General features: G+C 36.5%; 1 protein-coding gene across 8 annotated transcripts in view; it reads right to left on the minus strand.

Annotated features, from left to right (window-relative positions):
- Pot1 (protection of telomeres 1) overlaps positions 1-21,284 on the minus strand; it is a 54,096-nt gene that overhangs the window by 20,507 nt on the left and 12,305 nt on the right. For 4 of the 8 annotated variants that reach the window (XM_051175774.1, XM_051175776.1, XM_051175773.1 and 1 more), the window contains 3 exons: positions 7,428-7,558; positions 5,064-5,354; positions 1,521-1,676 (listed from right to left, as the gene is read on the minus strand). In XM_051175774.1, coding sequence (XP_051031731.1) covers positions 1,521-1,676; positions 5,064-5,354; positions 7,428-7,558 — 578 coding nt within the window. Of the gene's footprint in view, positions 1-1,520; positions 1,677-5,063; positions 5,355-7,427; positions 7,559-20,907; positions 21,023-21,284 lie in introns of all 8 variants that reach the window. The other 4 variants (XM_051175770.1, XM_051175771.1, XM_051175777.1 and 1 more) reach the window with 2 other exon arrangements.

Here is a 21,284-nt window from a genome sequence, read left to right on the forward strand (position 1 = left end):
TATCTTTGTTTTTTAAAAACATTTCGCTTATCACAAATCTTCTTTACTATTTCTAGAAAAAATATGTATATAGCCATAGTTTAAAAAAAAAAAAACAACCTACTAACACATGAGAATTCCTTTTTTGAGTTGTTGATAAGGGTTGTTTGAGAGACTTTTAAAACACTGGCTATTGCTGAAGACTCCATGACTTTGGACATAGGACCCAGGAAGCCTGAGTTGGATCTCATCTGAAAGACCCCTCCATAAGGCATCACAAAAGCTCCCAAAGGAGGAAGCACCCAACAGGCCTACCCAGCTGTGATGCCCACAAACAACAATAATGACCAACATAGCACGATAACAGTAGGATTATAATAGTGACATGCAAACCTTGGTGGTACCCAACAGCTCTTTAAACAAGAGGGAAATTGTGTCTGGGACTGTGAACCTAGTCAATTCCCTAGGACTAGTGAAGTGGGTCTTGGAGGAGAACCTACAACTGCCACTTTACTAAACCAACATATTTCCTAACTACATTCTAAAAATGTATTCTTACACACATACACACACACTCTCTCTCTCTCTCTCTCACACACACACACACACACACACACAGAGAGAGAGAGAGAGAGAGAGAGAGAGAGAGAGAGAGAGAGAAGGAGGAAGAGTGAGTGGAATGAGAGAGAAAAGTATAGTTCTCAGTTCTCATCCTTCATCAAAGAAAATTTCTCTTTAACCTCTTTAACACAGACACCATCACAGAAGACCGCAACCAATCAAGATGCAGAAATGTATCTCCTAGTCCAATGTATCCGTTAACAACATAACTGTACCTAAAGCTCAGGGAACATTTCAGAAAAAAGGAAATGAAGACTGTTTAAGAGCCAAAACTACAGGAAGTTTGTTATGAGATTGTATCTCCTAGAAATATCAGAGAAGCTAAACCTATTAAATCTTACCAACAGAGCTTGTTAAACATGATCTGAACAAAGACATGTTAATGAAAGAGGGGCAAGCCCACAAGGACTGCACCCCAAACACCCCAGACAAAGAACTACAGACAACTGAGGAACGCTGAGAGCAGAAGAAATAGTCTTCCCCAGGGAAGAACACAGCAACTGGTATGTAATACCAAATGGCCAGGTCTGAAAACATATATACAAGTAACCTTTATAAGGACTGAACAGATACTGTTTATATATTTAGGAAACATACACAGAGACAAAGGAAAAGAGGCCATGGAATTTTAAAGAAATCAGGGGATGGGGAGTACTTGGGAGTGGTTGGAGGGAGAAAGGAGAGGAAAGGGAAAGAGGGAGAGTAATGTAATTATATTCTCAAGTAAAAAGTAATTTAAAACGTATGCATAACTAAAACACATTCAGAGATTTAAACTTAATCTAAACACACATTTTATAACTTAAAACTTGAAGACAAATCGGGTTCATTTCTACACTCCAAATATTACCAACAATATATGAACAAAAATTACAAAACCAGGAAGGAAAACAAAATAGCATCTTTCTACTCAACATCACCTTCAGGGATTTTGCCACTTGAACATGGTTATCATAGACAAGAATGTCTATCACCAGACTCTGGAGCTGTAGAATGTGATTTAAATCACCTTCAAAAGGAAGATCTTGTATGGAGACTCTCCAAGAGGGAAACACCGTCCTCGTCCCGTCCCATACCTGCCATGGGACAGTAAAGAAAAGCTGAATTATCTTTATACAAAAACACTGAGGCAAGCCTAAAAATGAACTGGTGTATGCCACTAAGTGTTTTTAATACTTTTAAATGAGATGTATATCATTCTGTGGCCGAGAAAAGGCTAAATATGAACTATATGCAGAAAAATGTACAAAGACATAAAAATGAAAAGTCCTTGTATGATACAAAACAAAGTATTAACTAGGTGTAGACTTTTGACTTTTTTCTATTGTGTGCTCAAATACCTCCCCATCTTCACCCACCCACCTCTCCTTCTCTTTATCTCCCCCATCTACAGCCCTCACTTCTGGGTATATATAACTTCTGGTTACTACAGAAAACAAAGATATGAGACAAAAGCAAAACATTAAAACAACGAGATTATGCCTGTTTCAAAATGAGTATCAAGACACCAGCATAAGCTTAAGGATACTTAAAAGTATTTCTCAGCATCTACATCAGATGAACGGAGTAACAGGGAAAAGTGGAATGGGACTGTTTAAAGATTGCTGAGGGCTAGAGAGATGGCTCAGCAATACCACAGTGTCCCTGACGAAGGCATGTGTTTGGTTTCCAGCACCCATGTCAGGTATCTTATAATTCCCTGTAACTCCATCTTTAGCAGATCTAAGTCATTTTTCTGGACGTTCTAGGTACCTGCACAAATGTGCATATACTACATATATACATGGAATTAATTAACAAAATGCATTCCTAAAAAAGATTTATTTAATTATGGCTTAAATGCAAACCACAGGTAAAGGGTGTTGCTACAGCCTAGAGTCATCCGGGAGGGAGGCATCCACTGAAAACCTGTCTAGTTCTGACTGGCCTGTGTCCATATCTGTGGGGGATTTGTTTTTGACTGTGCATTGATGCAGGAAGGCCCAGTCCACTGTGAAATCAGGAAGGTGGTCTGGAACCAATAAGAACATTAACTGTATAAGCTGGTGTATAAGCGAACAAACGAAGTGTCCTTCATGACTTCTGCCACACTTCCTCGACTGTGCATGAGTTCCACATTTAGAAATGATGTGGCTGGAATGGGATACTTTTAAGTTCTCACTTGAATACCTATCCTGACTTCCATCCAGACTGTGATCTGGAGATATAAGCCAAATAACTCTTCCCTTCCCTAAGTTGATTTTGGTCAAAGTGTTTAGTCAAAGCAACACAAATGATACTAGAACACATGGCTACAGAGAACACCGGAAATGGATATATCATGATTATTAAAAAGGAACCAAGATTACATTGTGCTCACATTGAAAAAGAAAGCATTATGTTGCATACTAATAACCATAACTTAAAAAGAATGTCTATTTTCCTGTTTTTAAAAGTTATTTCTGATACATGAGAAAATCAACATCAGAAAAAATGAATCATAATTCTATACCTTCAAGGCAGTTAACAGTAAAACATTGCCATATATACTTCTCAGAATATTTCTGCTAATGTAGGAACATCTCTAGTATATAAATGAAAATATAGTACTAGCAGTCTATTATTAAAGTTTATTTCAACAGGTTTAGGATTACAATTTCACTGTATAGTCATAAAACATTCTGCCACAAAGAGTTCAAAGAATCAGTTACTGCATTTCTTTTCTTCCAGGTTTTGACTGTATATGAAGTATTATTTCAAGTATACTTTTTCATACATTTAAAATTATTTCAATAAAGGAATTCCATAAAAATAAATGGTTAAATGATTTGCAAAGGCTTTTAAGACACATATCAAGCAGTCCTCAAAAAGCCTCATTAATTTTCTTATATTTATTTTTCAGTGCTGAATGTTAAATTAAGTTCCTGGGCCTTATTCAGCCTTGCTAACATTCAGGCCTGGAATGGAAGGAGCTGACGAGGCTTCACGCAGAAAGGCTACTGGCCATTAACAGCTTCTGCAGTCCGAAGAATCCTGTTTCTTTGGGAATCTGACAAGGTAGGGTGGCCATGCCCCAGTGAATGAACTCCTCCTCAAGCTCATATGGGCAGCACTCAGTAGACTCAGGGAGGAGGGAAAGGACATGAAGGTGGGAGTGGGATGCTTTGTGGGGACAACCAAGGGTAAGATGAAGGAGGAAACTGGAAGTGGACCGGATCACATTTCACAGTACACATTTATGAAACTCTCAAAAGAATAAATTTTAAGATACAATATAGTGAGCCCTTTCTCCAAGGCTGACTTTTCTAAAAACAGATTATCTCCTATAAAAGGCTATAGGCAAACATGTGTTCCTTAGAGAGAAAAACCATAGTTTTGACTCTATCAGCTACAGGGCAGCAGGCTTTATCTCAGAATTGCAGTTTTTTTTTTTTTTTTTTTTTTTTTTTTTTTTTTCTCTATCATCATAACAGTCAACAGATGCTATCTGCAAAGAGCCAGCTTCTCTTTGTTCCTGGTAATGTTCAACAGTTAACAAGTAGTCATCTGTTAAGGGAGTCACATTGGCCTGGGAACATAAGTTACTTATCTAGGATTCCTTCTAACCCTAGATGATTTTATATTTCTTTACTATAGTTAGGCTTTACTTTAATTAGCTTTTCTTAAAACAACAACAACAAAAAAAATTACTAAGCTCTATGTTTACATAAAGCTGCTACTTTCAACTCCAAAAATTTGGTATTTTACCCAGTGATTTCTATTTTTCAGTGTTCTTTCAAATGTGCCAGCAAGAATCGTAATGTTAAGCCCTGTCTTATCATAGCACTATGGCATTCCATTTCTTGTCTAATTATTCCAAACAGACAAGAGAAAGTTAAGCACAGGATATTGGTCAAACCGTGCTCCTAAAAAGAATCTTCTATAATGGGCAAGCAAGAAAAATAATTAAGCAACTACCTTCTGCAGGTTATTCATAGGGTAGGAGTAAATGAAGACTGGATAGCATTTATGTGACTGTATTTTTTTCTAGCTAACTTAAAACCAAAACAAAAATAATAATCAACATTTCAAAGTCATTTATGCCTATTTTCATAAACAAGGCAGTGAGAGACATGGGGACAGAATTTAATAGCAATATACCCAGAAAGCAATATACCCACAAAGCAGCAGAACTATTCACACAGAAGTGCCACTAAAGGCTTAACAGAATTCATATAGTATTAAAATAAACAAATGTCATACTGTTTCTAAAATTCAAATTGAGAAATACTGTTTTTTTTTTTTTTTTTTTTTTTTTTTTCCCTTGGAGGGAAAGCACAGTGAAATGCAGGAATAGAACTAGTAGTATGTGGCGGGGTGTTTCAAAACAATATGTTAAATTTAACAGTATAAAATGGAGTCTACTAACAGTGTATCAGAATGCTCCAGGCTCCTCCTTGACAGTTATATGGTACTAAATATGATGTCAAATATTTAAACTATACCTTTAGAAGAAATGCTGTTCCGTCCACTTCTGCTTTACCCAGGAGCTGGCAAGTCAGGTCATAATACTGCATGGGTTGAACATCACACAGCTGCACTCCAGTTGAAGAAGCTGAAATGTGTGTGGATGCCCAAACCCGCAAGGCTTCTACCATTTTTTTGTCCTGAGAAGTGAAGCTATACAGTTTGCTTGAAGAGCGTGCAGTGACAGGAGTCCCTAAAGTTCCTTCAAATGTCAGAGATGCAAAACCAGAGCTGTTGATTCCCTGAAGCTCATTTTTATAGACTTGGATCTAAGAAAGTGAGACAAGGTAGGGAACAAACAAAACAGCTTACTGTGGTGGTTTGAATAAGAATGGCACCATAGCCTCAGAAGTTTGAATGCTTAGTCACCAGGGAGGAGAACTCTGATGGGTTGAGAAGAACTAGGAGGTGTGGCCTGTTGGAGGGAGTGTGTCACTGGTGGTGGGCTCTGAAGTTTCAAAAGTCCATGCCAGACCCAGTGACTCTCTCTCTCTCTCTGCCTGTGGACCAGGGTTCACAGCTGTCAGCTACTTCTCCAGCACCATGGCTGCTATGCCTGCAGTCAAGCTTCATACCATCAGGAAAATGGACTGAACCTCTGAAACTATAAGCAAGACCCTAGCCAAATGCTTTTTCTTATAAAAGTTGCCTTGGTCAATGTGTCTCCTCACAACAATAGAACTGCGACTAAGACACTTAGGGATTAAAAAAAAACCTCTGGAACCAATGATTGGAAATGACAAATCTTTCCAGTATAAATAATAGTAATTCTTACTATATTTACTGAAGTAGCTTACAAACAATACAATCAACTCAACTGATGCTACATCAAGCAAGATACATAAACTATGCAAATTTTAAAACACTAAAATGTTTGGCTTTTTCAGACAGGAGTTCTCCGAGTAGCTCTGTAGACCAGGCTGGCCTTGAACTCACAGAGATCTGCCTGCCTCTGCCTCCTGAGTGCTGGGATTGAAGGTGTGCACCACCACAGCCTGACTGAAATTTATACCTTTTAAAAAAGTAATATTAACCAAATTCCATCAAACTTGCATTTTTACATTTATGAGTTTTTATTATGCATTATTTTCACAAGGGTACTATGTGGTTTAGTCAAACCCTGAATGCATTAATGTGTAAAATAATGAATACATGGGAGGTGAAGGCATCGTTATGACTGAGTGTGCTGAACCATGCTGTCAGGAATTTTACTGTGTAAGTCTAGAGGCTTTTATAAATGTACAGCTACCAAATATGTAGTCCTAATATTTTCTTCATGAACTGATTTGTTCCCATTTGAAATCTCTAGTAATACTTTATGCCTGGAAATAAAATAATTATTTCATTTTCTGATTGCCTTATAAAATTGTTTTCTTATACTTTTCCAATTTGCTTTTGTCTTCACATTTAAAGTGCATTTTGTTCATAGCACATATCTGATTCTTGATTTTCTTTTTAGATTATATTTTTCTGGTAGTAAGAGTATAGATTCAATCTCTGCATAAACATTATATGTTCTTCCACCTCGCTCTTCCAAGTTCCCTAGCCCTGAGGGGAGGGATGTGATGGACACATCCCATTTAAGACTGAATGTTCCAAGGTTTCTCACTCTGTGCACACTGTCCAGCTGTGGGTCTCTGCATTTGTTTCCATCTACTGCAAGAGAAAGCTTCCCTGAAGATGGCTGAGAAAGAAACTCTGATGATGGCTGAGAAAAATCTGTAAGTATAGCAGAACACTAGTATTTGGCTTTCTCTTAGGTCCCTGGGCAATCTAGTCTCAGGATTTTGGCTACCCAAGCAGTGCCAGGGATGGAATCCATCTCATGAAATGGGGCTTGAATTATCAAGTATTGGTTGAGTTCTGTTAGCTGAATTGAGTTTGTCTTCCCCTCTTCAGCTTACCGCTTACCAGGACTTCACAACTCAGCACTCTATAAGGACTCTGAAGCCAGTCAGAGTACCAGAGTAGGAACCCAGTCTTAAACAGAATTAAATGAATTAAAAAGACGTTACAAGGATGTATCCTATCCCTTCCAAATGCTACATAGAAACTTGACAACATTAACCATATTCAGAAGAGACAGAATAAACTGGAACTAGTTTAGAATCACTGTTTTCAATGAGCATCTAGGGAAAGAGGACAACAAATTTATTTAAATGAAGAAATATCTAGCTACTAATTGAAGTTGGATACTAGGATACTATTTACATTTCTTAGCCCTGGAGATGCTCAATGTCACTTTTTAACAAGGCAGCCCTATAATTAGTATTAACTATGATTAGTGAACAATACAGATTTCTTATCTAATAAATAAGGGTTGTAGAAAATATGAATTATACCTTCAGCCTGTGAAAGCGAACAATGTCTCCAACTTTATAAATGATTGGAAGGGCTTCATAGTTTCCACTAAAGAGCATGCACGTTAACTTCACATTTGTCTGGTCCACAATTGTTACTACTGAGCAATAATCTGAGAAACAAAAAATATTTAACAAAACTTATTTTAAATTAACTTATTTTAAAGCATTTGATTAAGAATATGCTTATTTAAATATACCAAAAAACTTACTATTCTATATTATTAAGTTTTCTACAAAAAAAAAAAAAAAAAAAATCAGTACCACTGCCAAATTAATCTAAAGAAATGTTCCATGAAAACTAACTTGAAGACATACAGAGAAACAAAATAAAAGATTCTACATTATTTTTGTGGAGAAGAAATAATTTTTGTGTTAAAATTTGAAACTTGTGAAAGAAATGAATATACAAAACCAAAGTAAGATTTGTAAAACAAATATAATTACATTGATAGTGAAGGCTGTGGAAATAACAATGTTTATCTAATATGAGCAAGGCTCTAGGTTTGAGAGAGAGAGCAAGAGATCAAGAATATGAAGTCAGATCTGTACTGTACAGTTGCACGATCAGACAGTTTACAAACCCAGCCTGCCCGGTTATATACCTCAAGACCCAGCAATTCCACTCTTAGGCATATACCCAAAGAATACATTCATACCACAAGGGCATCTGCTCAACTATGTTCACAGCAGCATTATTTGTAATAGACAGAACCTGAAAGCAACCTCGATGCTTCTGAAGAATGGATAAAATATGGTGCAGTTACACAATAGAGTACTATTCAGTGGTAAAAAACAATTACATCTTGAAATTTGCAGGCAAATGGATGGAACTACAAGAAACCATCCTGAGTGAGGTAACCCAGACACAGAAAGGCAAACATGGTATGTACTCACTCATAATTGGACATTAGACATGGAGCAAATGATCGCCAGCCTACAATCCACAGCCCCAGAGAAGCTAGGAAACCAGGATGATCCTAAGAGAAACATGCATTGATCCCTGAGAAGGGGAAAGGGACAAGGTCTCCTGAGTAAATTGGGAGCATAGGGGAGGACAGAGAAGTAGGAGAGAAAGGAAGAGAGAAGGGGATGTGGATGAAAACATGTGGATCAAGAAGTTAAAGTTGGGGGAAGAATAGGGAAGAAGAGCAAGGAAAGATACCTTGATAGAAGGAGCCATTATGGGGTTTACAAGAAAACTAGGGAAATGCCCAGAGGTCTACAAAGATGAGCCCTCCTAACAATCTAAGCAACAGTGGAGAGGCTAGCTTAAATGTCCTTCCCCTATAATGAGATTGCTGACTACCTTATAGCCTTCAGAGCTGGTAGGAGCAAAACCAGACACCCACAGCTAAGCACTGTGTCAAACTCCAGGAATCCAGATGTAAAGAGGGAGGAGTGATTAGTAAAGGTTCAAGACCATGCTGGGGAAACCCATGGAAACAACTGACCCGAGCAAGTGGGAGCTTAGGGACTCTATATAAACTGCATAGGACCTAACTAGACCCTCTGAATGTGGGTGTCAGTTGGGGGGGGGCTTGGGCAGTCTATGGGGCCTCTGACAGTGGAATCAGTATTTGTCCCTAGTGCATGAATTGGCTTTTTGGAGCCCATACCCTGTGAAGGGATGTTCTATCAGCCAAGATAGGGGCACGGAGGGGAAGGTTAGGCCCTCCCCCAAGTGATATGACAGACTGTGATGATCTCATGGGAGGTCTCACTCTCTGAGGAGTGGATAATTGCATAGCTTTGTTTCACAGTGTTCAGTCACCTTTCTAAAAATAGTATTTAAGTGCCCATACTAATGCCTTCTCTCATCATTTAATAAGAACACTAAATAAGGACTGCATGATGCCTCATCCCCAAAGTCTCAATGCCACTCATGGTAGCTTATTTTCGTGGGAATCAGGGTCCAGTGCTCACTGCAGGGCTACTTTACATCAGTAGTTGCTACCATGCTGCATTTATACTCTCTGCAAGCACAGGCAATGACTCATTACAACGAAAGACAAAACTAATGATGTGTGTGACATTTCCCTAAATAAATGGGAGCTGACATTTGAGTTTGGCACACATGGACAGAACCCTGAAAAAGGAGTTAAATTAAGCACTCATGGTTTTAAAGAAGTGATAAAAAACAAAACAAAACAAAAAAAAAAAAAAACAATTTTGCTTGTTTACAAATTTGAGACCAGTTGAAGTCTGAAAAATCAGACAGCACAAAAGGCCCTATGTTAGATTTTGACCACTGATTCTAATTTGTTCAGAGACAAACTAATTATCAGGGCAAACCAGATGTTGGATGCTGGTCAATGGATTTAGAGAACTAAATAAAAACTAGTAAAATATAAAATACACAATTGACAATATTTTAAAATACAGAATATTTGCTACTTCTCAGATACAAAAACACATCTTTTATATTAAGTGATGCATCTTATAACCTGGGCTCCACCTGAACAAAAGACTATATTACTTAATGGTTAACATTATTAAGGCTTCATTATATACAAGGAAGCAGACTATGCAACATATAGATACATATATAATCACAGAAGCTCTTGAATTCTTCTATAACTGTAGGCAGCCAGAGTATTGCTTCTAAACAAGGAAACCCAAATTCCTAAGCAAGCTAGGTAATGTGTCCAAGCCATCGCATCTTGTAGGTAACTGATGAAGCTGAGAGGCATACTTAGCCTCTCTAGCTTATATCTCTATGGAGCATGTTTTTAGAAATGTAATAATCCTAAGGAAAGAAAAGCTTAAAACAGTGAGGGAGGCTTCAAAGCTTTTTTAGCTAAATAAATTATGCTCCAACTCAATGGTGTTGTAGTATTACAGGAAAGAGGAAATATAGTAAATTCACTGCCAAAGAATGTGAAGTTTTGCCTATAAATATAGAATCAAGAAAATCATTACAGACTCTATTCATTCTTATGAACTGTTACTACACACTGTAATAGCTATGATTCATAAGCTAATATATCAAAAAAGAGAGTCAACAAAGGGGTGTCTCATGAGGCATCTGAGAAAAGTGAAATTCTACAGGAAATATTAAGAAGATGTAGGTTACTGAGTACCAGGTTACCTATCCAGGACTTGATAGATGTGATGAGTGGTAAGAGGAGTAGTAAGAAGGTGTTGGCTTGATGATGCACAGGAAAGACATGGCCTACTGCTTGCTAAAACCCTGCTACACAGAAGAACAGGAACACCAATCAATTCCTAGATGTGAGAGTTAAGGGTGACAGAGCATTCATTATAAAGTATTACAGATAAGAGAATGGTAGAGGAGTTTCTAATTTGACTACCACAGTTGTGTGAAGATGCCTGATGTGTTACTAAAATAAGCTACACACACACATACATGACATATTATGGTCTAACATAATGCAGTGAATATATTTCAGGGTGGTGACTACATACAGAATACCTCTGAAGAACACCAGAGTTTAGGAAGCAGATCCATTTTAGTGAGAAAACAGAGACTGTCTATTAGAATTAACATTAAGTCTTCTCAGTTTATAGAATTTATAAAACTAATTAACGTTCTTACCTACAATAATTCTAAAATGGCAATTCTAAAATGTCTCCCTCCCTGAAACCTGGGAAAGACACTGAAAATCACATACTGTTGTTGCACCTCAATTTTCCTATAATAATCCCAGCACTTGGGGTGGGAGGAGGCAGAGGCAGGTGGATCACTGTGAGTTCAAGGCCAGCCTGTTCTACAGAATGAGTTCCAGGATAGGCTCCAAACCTACATACAGAAACCCTGCCTCGAAAAACAAACAAACAAACAAATAAACACCAACCTTCTAAGAGCAGTGCATGATGGGTGCATGAACACAACTTTAATCTTAGCACTGGGGAGGCAGGAGTAGGAGGATCTCTGTGAGTTCAGGGTCAGCATGATCTACATACTGAGTTCTAGGACAGCTAGAGAGAGTTACATAGTGAGACTCTGCCTTAAAGAAAAACAAATAAATAGATAAAAAGGTATTCAAAGGATTGTTGTGACAAATAAAAAGTACTACATGTACCTGACATGCTTTAGTGCTACATGAGCAGTGATAGAGAGGTGGCTCAGAGGAAAGAGAGCACACTGTTCTTCCAGAGTACCACAGTTCAATTCCTGGCACCCAAGTCATATGCTCATAGTGGCCTATAACTCCAGATCTGACACCTGTGTGTGGTCTTTGGAGACAAATGCACCACATGAACATATCCACACAGATATGTGATTAAAAAGTAATAATAATAATAATATGTCTAAGGCAGAGGCAGGCAGATCTCTGTGAGTTCGAGGCCAGCCTGGTCTATAGAACAAGTTCCAGAACAGCCTCCAAAGCTACACAGAGAAACCCTGTCTCAAAAAAAAAAAGCCAACAACAACAACAACAAACAAACAAACAAAAAAACTAAAAGGGGGCTAAAGAAATGACTCACTGCTTTAGGTTCAGATCCTAGCATCCACAAATAAAGGCTAGTAACCATCTATAACTCTAACTCCACAGGATCTGACACCTTTTTCTGGCCTCACTGGCCACCAGTCAGACAACTGATGCATAGATATATATGCAGACAAAACATGTATTCAAATAAAATAAAAATTAGTGATTAAAAAAGTGCTAGCAAAACAGCAACAGGACTTCTACTACCGCTCCTCATGACACACTGTTCTTGAAAGGTTAAGATCTTAAAATCCGTCTGTGCTAGATAGCTGCACATCGACTTGACAGAAACTAAAGTCATATGAGAGGAGGGAACCTATAGAAAGAAAATGCCTCCACCAAAACTGGCTCTGAGGACCTGAGAGCAGAACTGGCCCTGTTCCTTCCCTCAGGCTGGATTGGGTGAGCTAGCCAAAGGAGTGGTAGAGAGCTGGACCAGGTAGTGACAGGGAAAGCTGGTGTCCTGACTGCCTTTGATTATGTGGAACTGTAAGCTAAATAAACCCTTTCCTCCCCGGGTTACTTGGTCGTGGTGCTTTGTCCTAACAACAGAAACCCAAACTAAGACATTATCTTAGGAAGATCTACTATCTAAAAATAATCTGCCAAGACACAGTGCCAAGTTTATCAGACTTGGCATACAACTCTGAAAGCACAGACTCAAAGACAACAAAGGAATGTCATTCAGTTTTCAGGGGTGCCTCACTTAGCTGCTAACTTCACTGAAAAGAAAAGTCTCTATGAATATGAAAAAAGTTTCTAGAAGAACCGAGGGTAGAAAATAACCATATAACCTTACCCAAAAAGTAAAGTAAAATGTCAACGACACAAAATAAGGCAATCCTGTGAGCAATAAGTTAATCAAGAGCCAGAAATACCTAATATCTCACTTTCAACTCAAGACTAAGTGTACCAGATAAGACCAGCAAGGAGCCTACCTTCACAGGCTTTGATAATTGTTCCAAGGAAGCGACTCACTGATCAAAACAATAAAACAAATTAAATAGAATAAATATATTTCTTGGCCCTATTGTTATTTTTAATCTTTCCCAAGTAAAAACACAGAATTTAAGATAATTTAATAGTCTGCTGCCTTAATACCCAGACTACAGTACAATACCTGCTACTGTATTCCTTTACCTATTAAGGAGAGATGGCGAGAGCAGAAAGAATATCACATTAGTATCCTTTACCTATACAGTACACAGTACAAGTATGCACAGGTATACACATGCATGTATATGCTTCAATACTTCAGGAATACTTCAGATTCAAGCTGAGGAGAAGGTATTTAATTAGTTTTACACTGTGGTAATACTTTACATAACTTGGCATAAATCTGAAAAGATAACAAGTGATGAATTAAGCTCTTTATTCTGCAATCTTGAGCAATTCACCTAATTTCCTCAGCATGACTAAGTGTAAATTGCCTTGGAGTTTTATTGTAAGGGAAAGATGGTAGCTTACCTAAGAAGGTCTTTAATCAAAGAAACAACGCAAGCATAAATTACATAATCCATGAGAGATTTCTCAGCCAATGCACTTTCACTTCATCTACAATACTGTTTTATTTATTCCGTGAGTTTTTCAGCAGCACTCACCCATCAGCGTACAAGTTCATTGTGGAAAAATACAAGTAAAGGTTTTGAAAGGAAATTATTGGCTAAAAAACCCATTATGTGTCAATCTTCCTTCTTTACCAGGAAATTTACTATACAACATATACATAAGAACATTATCTTTAATTATTCTGATAGAAAGTCATATAACCTCCCTGCATATTTAAATTATACCTCAAGATGGCATGGGAGGTAGAACAGGTGCATATATACCACTATCCTAAGCATTATGACATAGGAACAAACTTGTCTCACAATAGAGACTATATGTTAAGTAGTAATACTCATTATCTTTTATACTATGTAAAAGACAATCAAAGGACATTGATGACACACCTATTAAACCTGTGGACAGCTAGCTACACTAAGACCAGTAATCTTTCTTTTAACTACAAAATCTTTGAACGTAGAAAACAGTAGCAGTTTTTAAATTAACCAGTGGATACTCAGGAAGAGAGAGAGAGAGGGAGGGGGAGGGAGGGAGGAAGAGAGAGACAGACAGACAGACAGAGAAAGAGAGACAGAGACAGAGACAGAGAGAGCAGACAGAAATGGCTCAGCATGTAAAGATGTTTGCTGCCAAAGCCTGATGATCTAAGTTTGCTCCACAGAGCCCACAAAACAACTCCAGTAAGCTGTCCTTAGTCTTCCACACATGTGCTGTGACATATGCACCCTGTTACATGCACACACACAACACTGATACATTCTATAATACAGATTGACCTCAGAATCATTATTCTCCTAAGTAAAAGCCAGGAGCTAAAGGTCACAGAGATTAGAATCCACAGAAGGGCAATGTGTACTGCTAGGTAACTAAGGCCAGGTATATGAATAAAACTCTGAATAAAAAGAATGGTTTGATATGATATGGTACTGCATTCCTACACCTATTAAAAATAAATTACTTTCTTGATCAAATCACCATACGTAAATATTCTAAATATTGTGTTACTTCAGTGATTTTAAAACAAATTAGTTATCAACAAAACATTACTTTATCATCACACTGTTTACTACAACGAAAGCTACACACACACACACACACACACACACACACACACACACACACACACACACCTTTCCTTGAATATGAATATATAAAAGAATGCAGCATAGGCTTTTAGAACAAATTTTAAGTTTGGGCTTGGTGCCATACACCTTTACTTCCAGAATTCCTGAGGTAGATGTGGTGGAGGAGGAGAGGGCCTAAGAAGGCAGAAGCAGGCTAATTTTTGTGATTCTGAAACTAGCCTGGTCTATTTAGATCATCTAAGGCCACACAGAAAGACTGATAAAACCTGAACAAAACAAAACATAAACAGTGTAAATAAAACTATTTTTATATACAACTATTGTAGCTATAAAATAAAGCAGAATTTATTTTCTAAATAAGCTAATAATTAGCAATAAGAAATTATAAAATGCACAGTGTCATATTATGCACCAACATCCAGATAAAAACCTCAAGCTACAATCAAGAATTTTTCATGTATCTGAGAATAAGTAATACAAGGGGTCACCAGTTTCCTACCCCACTTCCATTCCCCTGGTAGAAATGGGTAGAATATTTATAAATGACACGAGTCAGTTAAAGTGGACAAAGGGAGGTCAACATTCCACATCCTTAACCAGGTAAGTGATGAGCAACCATGGCTTTGACGGCTTCCATTACCAAAAGTCAGACAGTCAAGTTCTCAAAGAAGTGCCATTAATTAGAATCACCATAGCAATCCATTCTAGTCACTGAGAAGAGGAACATCTCACATAGGAACTCCACTATTACAAGGATACAAAACCCTTCAACTTTAACACCTATATTAAAATGCAGAACCAAGAGCTATTGAGGAAATCACTGCAGGCCATATGGCATACCCATGAGTCATGTTAAGGATAAAATGACATCTTCAAGAATCCAAATAGAGGTCTAGGGAGATAGCTAAGGAAGTGATTGGTGAGTAAGCATCAAGACTCAAGTTTGACTAGAGAACCCATGTTTAAAAACAAACAACAACAAAACAAACACAATACAAAACTAGGTACGGCGGCATTTATAATCTCTGTGCTGAGGAGACCAAAACACAAAGACTCCTGGGACCAGTGAGAGACACTTGGTCAGATTAAAATAAACAAAACAGATTGGGTAGATAGTTCCTGAAGTTGTCCACTGGTCTCTACATGCATGCGCTCACACACAGATGAAAGGGAATACACTTGAACAACATACATATATATATACACAAGGATTCTAAGGATTTTATATTACAATTATGAAATTAGTATTTTTAATATTGTATGTTCTTTCACTACCAGAAATGATAAACCTCCAAAGGAATAAAAACTATACCTCTTTCATAACTTACAATAAAGCTTGAGATACATTTGATAACAGTTTTTATTCCTTCAGAGGTTGATCGATTCTGTGATCAAAAATGATAGTACACTATAAGTCATATATAATCTTCAATATTCAGGGTACAAGGAAAAGTATTATTTTTTTAATTAAGTAGTAAAGAAGCCAAATCACACCTGCCACCTCTATAAAAAATTTAACATTTTAAAAATAAATTTAACAAAGTTTTAGGTAGTCATATATAACACTATATAATTTCAAAATCTGCTCTACTTAAAGGTAATTCCCCTACCTATCTAGTTATATATGCATCTAGATCAGAGGTTCCCATGGGTCACCATGCCTTAGGAGTCAGAAAACCAGGGGTTGAATACAAGATATCTGCATATCAGACCAGGCAGTGGTGGCACACACCTTTACTCTCAGCATTTGGAAGGCAGAGGCAGGTGGATCTCTGTGAGTTCGAGACCAGCCTGGGCTACAAGAGCTAGTTCCAGGACAAAGTCACAGAGAAACCCTGTCTTGAAAAAACAAGAAACCAAGATATCTGCATATCAGATACTTAAATTATGATTTACAACAGTATCCAAATTAGTTATGAAGTGGGAAGGAAATAATTTTATGATTGGGCTTCAACACATGAGGAACTGTATGGGTTGCAGCATTACTGTTACTGATATTATAGATCTGCACTGTGCCATCACACTACTTATGTAAAACACACAGCTATGGACTGAACATATACACTTATTGTAGCACTTTTCAGTGTAAGTCACTAAGTTGACCCTTTGCTGGACATAAATATCGGTGTGATTTGCCTGATTTTCATTGCTGTGCTTAATTTTGTTGAAGGATAAGTTTTGTAAACTGTAACTAAAACTACAAGATGCACAGTTTTAAAACTTCACTGTCATCTTGCTGAAGACATCATGCTACGTCTAAAAGATGGATTTTACAGTTTCAATGACTGGAGATAAATTGATGGCATTCATTTTAATTTGTTATCTCAGAAGAAACACAGAAACATATTATCCCCATAATAACAGATGGTTCATTACTAGCCATGAATTTTTTACTAAGGTGCTGGAATCAACTACACAATTCTGCTAGAAATATGAGGCACAAGCATACATACTAAATAATTGTATTTCCCAATGGCATTCCTTTTTATTCATGATTTAAATATATGATCAGAAGAAAGCATGATTATACTATCTAGTAACTAAGTATATACTGTCATTAGTGTTTTAAAATGACATTTTAATTTTACATTGCCATTTTTAATTGCTTCTGAAAACTATAATTTTCTGATCACTTTATTTAAAAACATCCCGTGACAAAAATTAACGTGTCAAATGTAAAGTTTTAAAATTTTATCTTCTACCAAGTAGAAGAGATAAGCTTGGCAGACCAGTGTCAGCCACAAAGAAGTGACAGTAAGCAAGAGGGTCACAGTGCTCATTATGACATGATATTCAGGCAAGGATGGAGAGAGGCCATTACCACCAATGTGAAGGAACCTAAGGGCATGGTGGAGGATGGACAGGGGCTCAGGGAAGGTCCAGTTAAAACGAACATGCTTAGGAAATTCACATGTAGATAAAACTTTATCTGTTTCAGCTTAATGCTTTGTTTTCCTTTGAAACAAACAATGCTACTTTTCACAAATCAGTCCTTTAGGTTACACTTTTAGCTTGGTCAAATTTATAATTATCTCCAGACTAGCAGTATTCATTGCGGCTTACAGAGTAAGCTATCGCACTGTACATTAGTAAAATATGAAAATTTTCTCACATTCAGCCCGCTCATGAGCTTACTCTCAGCTAACTGTTCTGTAATACAACTTTTGTAATTGTAAAAAAATATAAAACTCATAAAAAATGGAAATATTAGTGTTTTTGATAACATGTTTGCATCAAGTCAATGAGGACATCTCTGTATCCCCAACATGACCAGTTTCTAGGATGCAGTATGTAAATAATATTCTTTATTTTATCAATAATACACATTGTTTCATGTTTTTAACATGTCTAAAGTATGGGTCCCCATTAAAAATAAAAAAAAAAATATACTTTTGTAGTACTCTTTGTACTTAATAATACTTATTAGTGACCTTAATAAATCAGTGTTTTAGAATAAGTGAAATAAATAACTTTTCAATATACTTAAGTACATTAAACTAGAGGTAAAGTGTGCTCTGTTTTTTGTTGTATTGTAAAAAAACTAATGGTTTCTGATATACCTTTTCACAATTTGTTTAAAGAGTTACATTATCATACAATTTATGGATCATACTTTTTTAATTTCCTTTGAAAACTACAAAAGTGCAGATAAAAATTAATATAGTTTTTAATTCCAATCTTTTAATTTCATCAAATATTATTTTTTGGGTGATGAGTATAAAAGGATATAACACAAGTTCCACCTATTAAAATTTTAGTGTACTGCCCAATGATTTATACAAGCCCAAAACAGCACAATATATCCCTACAACATTTTTTTTAACCTTCCATGATTGAAAATTTATAGTCACTGAACAGAAAATATTTGTTTCCTATTTACTTTACCCCCAGCTAGCAACAGCCACCTTGCTCTCCACTCCTATGTGTGACTATTTATATACAGCTACAGGAAGTGGTACAAGGCATCTGACCTATTACTGACACAGTTGATATATATATATATATATTATAGATAGATAGATAGATAGATAGATAGATAGATAGATAGATAGATATGGCTTAAGGTTTTTTCACATTGCTGGGGATAAAATGATTTCCTTCTTCATAAACCCAACAATACTCTACTGCAAGGTGATAGGTTTTCTTCATCTACTCATCCCATGATGGGCATTTTGGCTAATTCTATAATTTGTCTATTGTGAAACCCAACAATACTCTACTGCAAGGTGATAGGTTTTCTTCATCTACTCATCCCATGATGGGCATTTTGGCTAATTCTATAATTTGTCTATTGTGAGTAACACTGCAGCAAACAGGGAAAATACAAGTATTTCTTTGTGATCCTGATTTCAATTTATTTAGATAAATATCTAAAAGTGATTGCTGGATCATAATGCAATTTCACTTTTGAGAAAATTCACTTTCATGAGGACTTCAAGAGAGCACAACAGAGTATAACAGTCCACTTTCTTCACAGCCACATCAACATTGTTTTGGCTTTTGTAATAATGGTCCCCTTAACAGGTGGAATGTGGCAGCTGTGGATGGTTACTTTGTTTCCCTAATGCCTGCCACCATGTTTTCTCATGTTCCAACTATTCTCTCTACTCTTTGAAGAACAGTCTATCCAAGTCCTTGACTTAAGTAAGCTTGATTTATTTTGTTTCTTCTTGTTGAGATATAAAACGTCCCTAAATATCTGAGACGAATCCCTTAAGAGTTAAATAAGCAGTCTCCCCCATTCTATAGGTTGTCTTTCATTGTACCGGCCAGCTCTTTGGCTAAGTGGAAGCCTACAGCTCGGTGTTTTGCCATGTGACTCTTTTCAATGAATTTATTCTGAGAGCTTCAATTCCCTGTCATCATGTCATGTCCTTAAATACTTGGCTTTGTTTTTTTTTTTTTTTACTTTTGAATGCGGACATCCAGTTTTCCCAGAACTACTGGCCGAAGAGACCATCCTTTGAGCACTGTGAAGTCTTGGCACATCTGCCAATGATTAGTTGAACACACACATGAATTTTTATTTCAGTTTTACCCCACTGAAATACAGATGTCTTCCTGCTAGGACTATACTGTTTTAATGACTGTGGATTTGTAAAAAGCTTAGAAAATAAGAGCATCACAAAATCATAAACTTCCTGATGGGGGTTTCTCATCATCAAGGGCCCTCTACATATTTTAACATTGGTATTTCTTATTAAAAAAAAAAAAACTGAGACTTTTTTTTTTAAATGCAATAGTTTTTCACATTGCAAACTTCTGAAGACTTACTATTAAGCCCTGCTACCTATGGACACAGGACATCACTGCGTCTATGTGTGTCATCTCTGATTCCAGAAATATTCTGTACAGGCTGTAATTTCCTTCCTTAAGTTTACTCCCAATCACTTTACACCACCCACCAATGCTATTCTACATCAATTCTTTTTGTTGCCCTTGAAATTGCTCATCACTGGTATGCTTATATGTTAAGTTTGATCTTGTAGCTTTGCCAAACTCATTTATCATTTCTCAAAAAAATTGTTTTGTGTAGTAGTATTTAGTTTACTACTTAAAAGATAATGTTCTTTACAAACATAATTTCTTCTTTCCCAATTGGCCATTTATTTTACTTCCTTTCTGAACTGCTTTGGCTATGACATCCAATACTATGTTGAACTCAGTAGAAAAAGTAGGTCACACTTACAACATTCTAATTTCTGAGGGCAAGCTTTGTCCTTTTTACCGACTGGTATTACATTAGCTGTGAGAGCCACATATATAAAGTTGTGATAATTTCTTCTTTTATATCATGGATATATTTCTCACAGGTATTTTCTTTATATTAACATGGGGCTCAGGTAAAATACAGCAATCTATTCTAGGCTTACAAGTATATAACTTGAATTATTTAAAAATTCTCTACTTTCACTTCTCTTCCCAGCACACTTTTATCAGATCATACATGGCATATTCTGTATATCCATTAACATATGTTGTGGCTAGTATCTTTCTTCTGTTTGCCTTTCATTTCATTTTAGACTTGAGGGTGACTGATGTGCTGTTATATTACTACAATATTCAGTATCTGCTAACATGTTCACCTTCACCAACAAATTCTATACTTTCATATCATTTAGCATTCCTTAAAACTGTATTTATGTTGTAAATATGCTGGAATCTAAATGTGTAAATAAGACCCTCTGGAACCTAAAGATCACATTCAGTTCACAAATTAAATAGCCAAAGAGTATCACTCATCAGTATTGTTTAACAATTAAAAATCAGGATTGCAATTGTTCTAAGTTGTGTCCCTGAGATCAATAATACAGTTCTTGGTCATAAAACACCACATACATTGATACCTACCAGTTCCTTTGCTGAGGTATGGAGGCTTAAAGAATTTCACGACACCATAGACATTGACAATTGTACCTTCTTTAAGTAGATTCAGGGGCGTGTATGTATAGGGAGTTATTGGAATCTAAAGACAAAAAAGACAGTAATTATATCACTAAGAATCTATATTTTTAAAATATTATAGTGATATATGTAAATTACCAAGTATATATAATTTTATTTTAATTTTAAAAGATTTATCCTAAAGAGGAGAACTTCAAAATGCCAAGGGGAAAGTTAAAAAAAAAAAAAAAAAGAAAAGGACTACCTCCAAAGGTTACTATAGAAACCAACTAGTTTTCTTGAAATAATTTTGTTCATTAGTAGAGAAATTAACACATCAACCT

This window comes from Phodopus roborovskii, unplaced genomic scaffold (genome assembly GCF_943737965.1).
Source record: "Phodopus roborovskii unplaced genomic scaffold, PHOROB, whole genome shotgun sequence".
Lineage (NCBI taxonomy): Eukaryota > Metazoa > Chordata > Mammalia > Rodentia > Cricetidae > Phodopus > Phodopus roborovskii.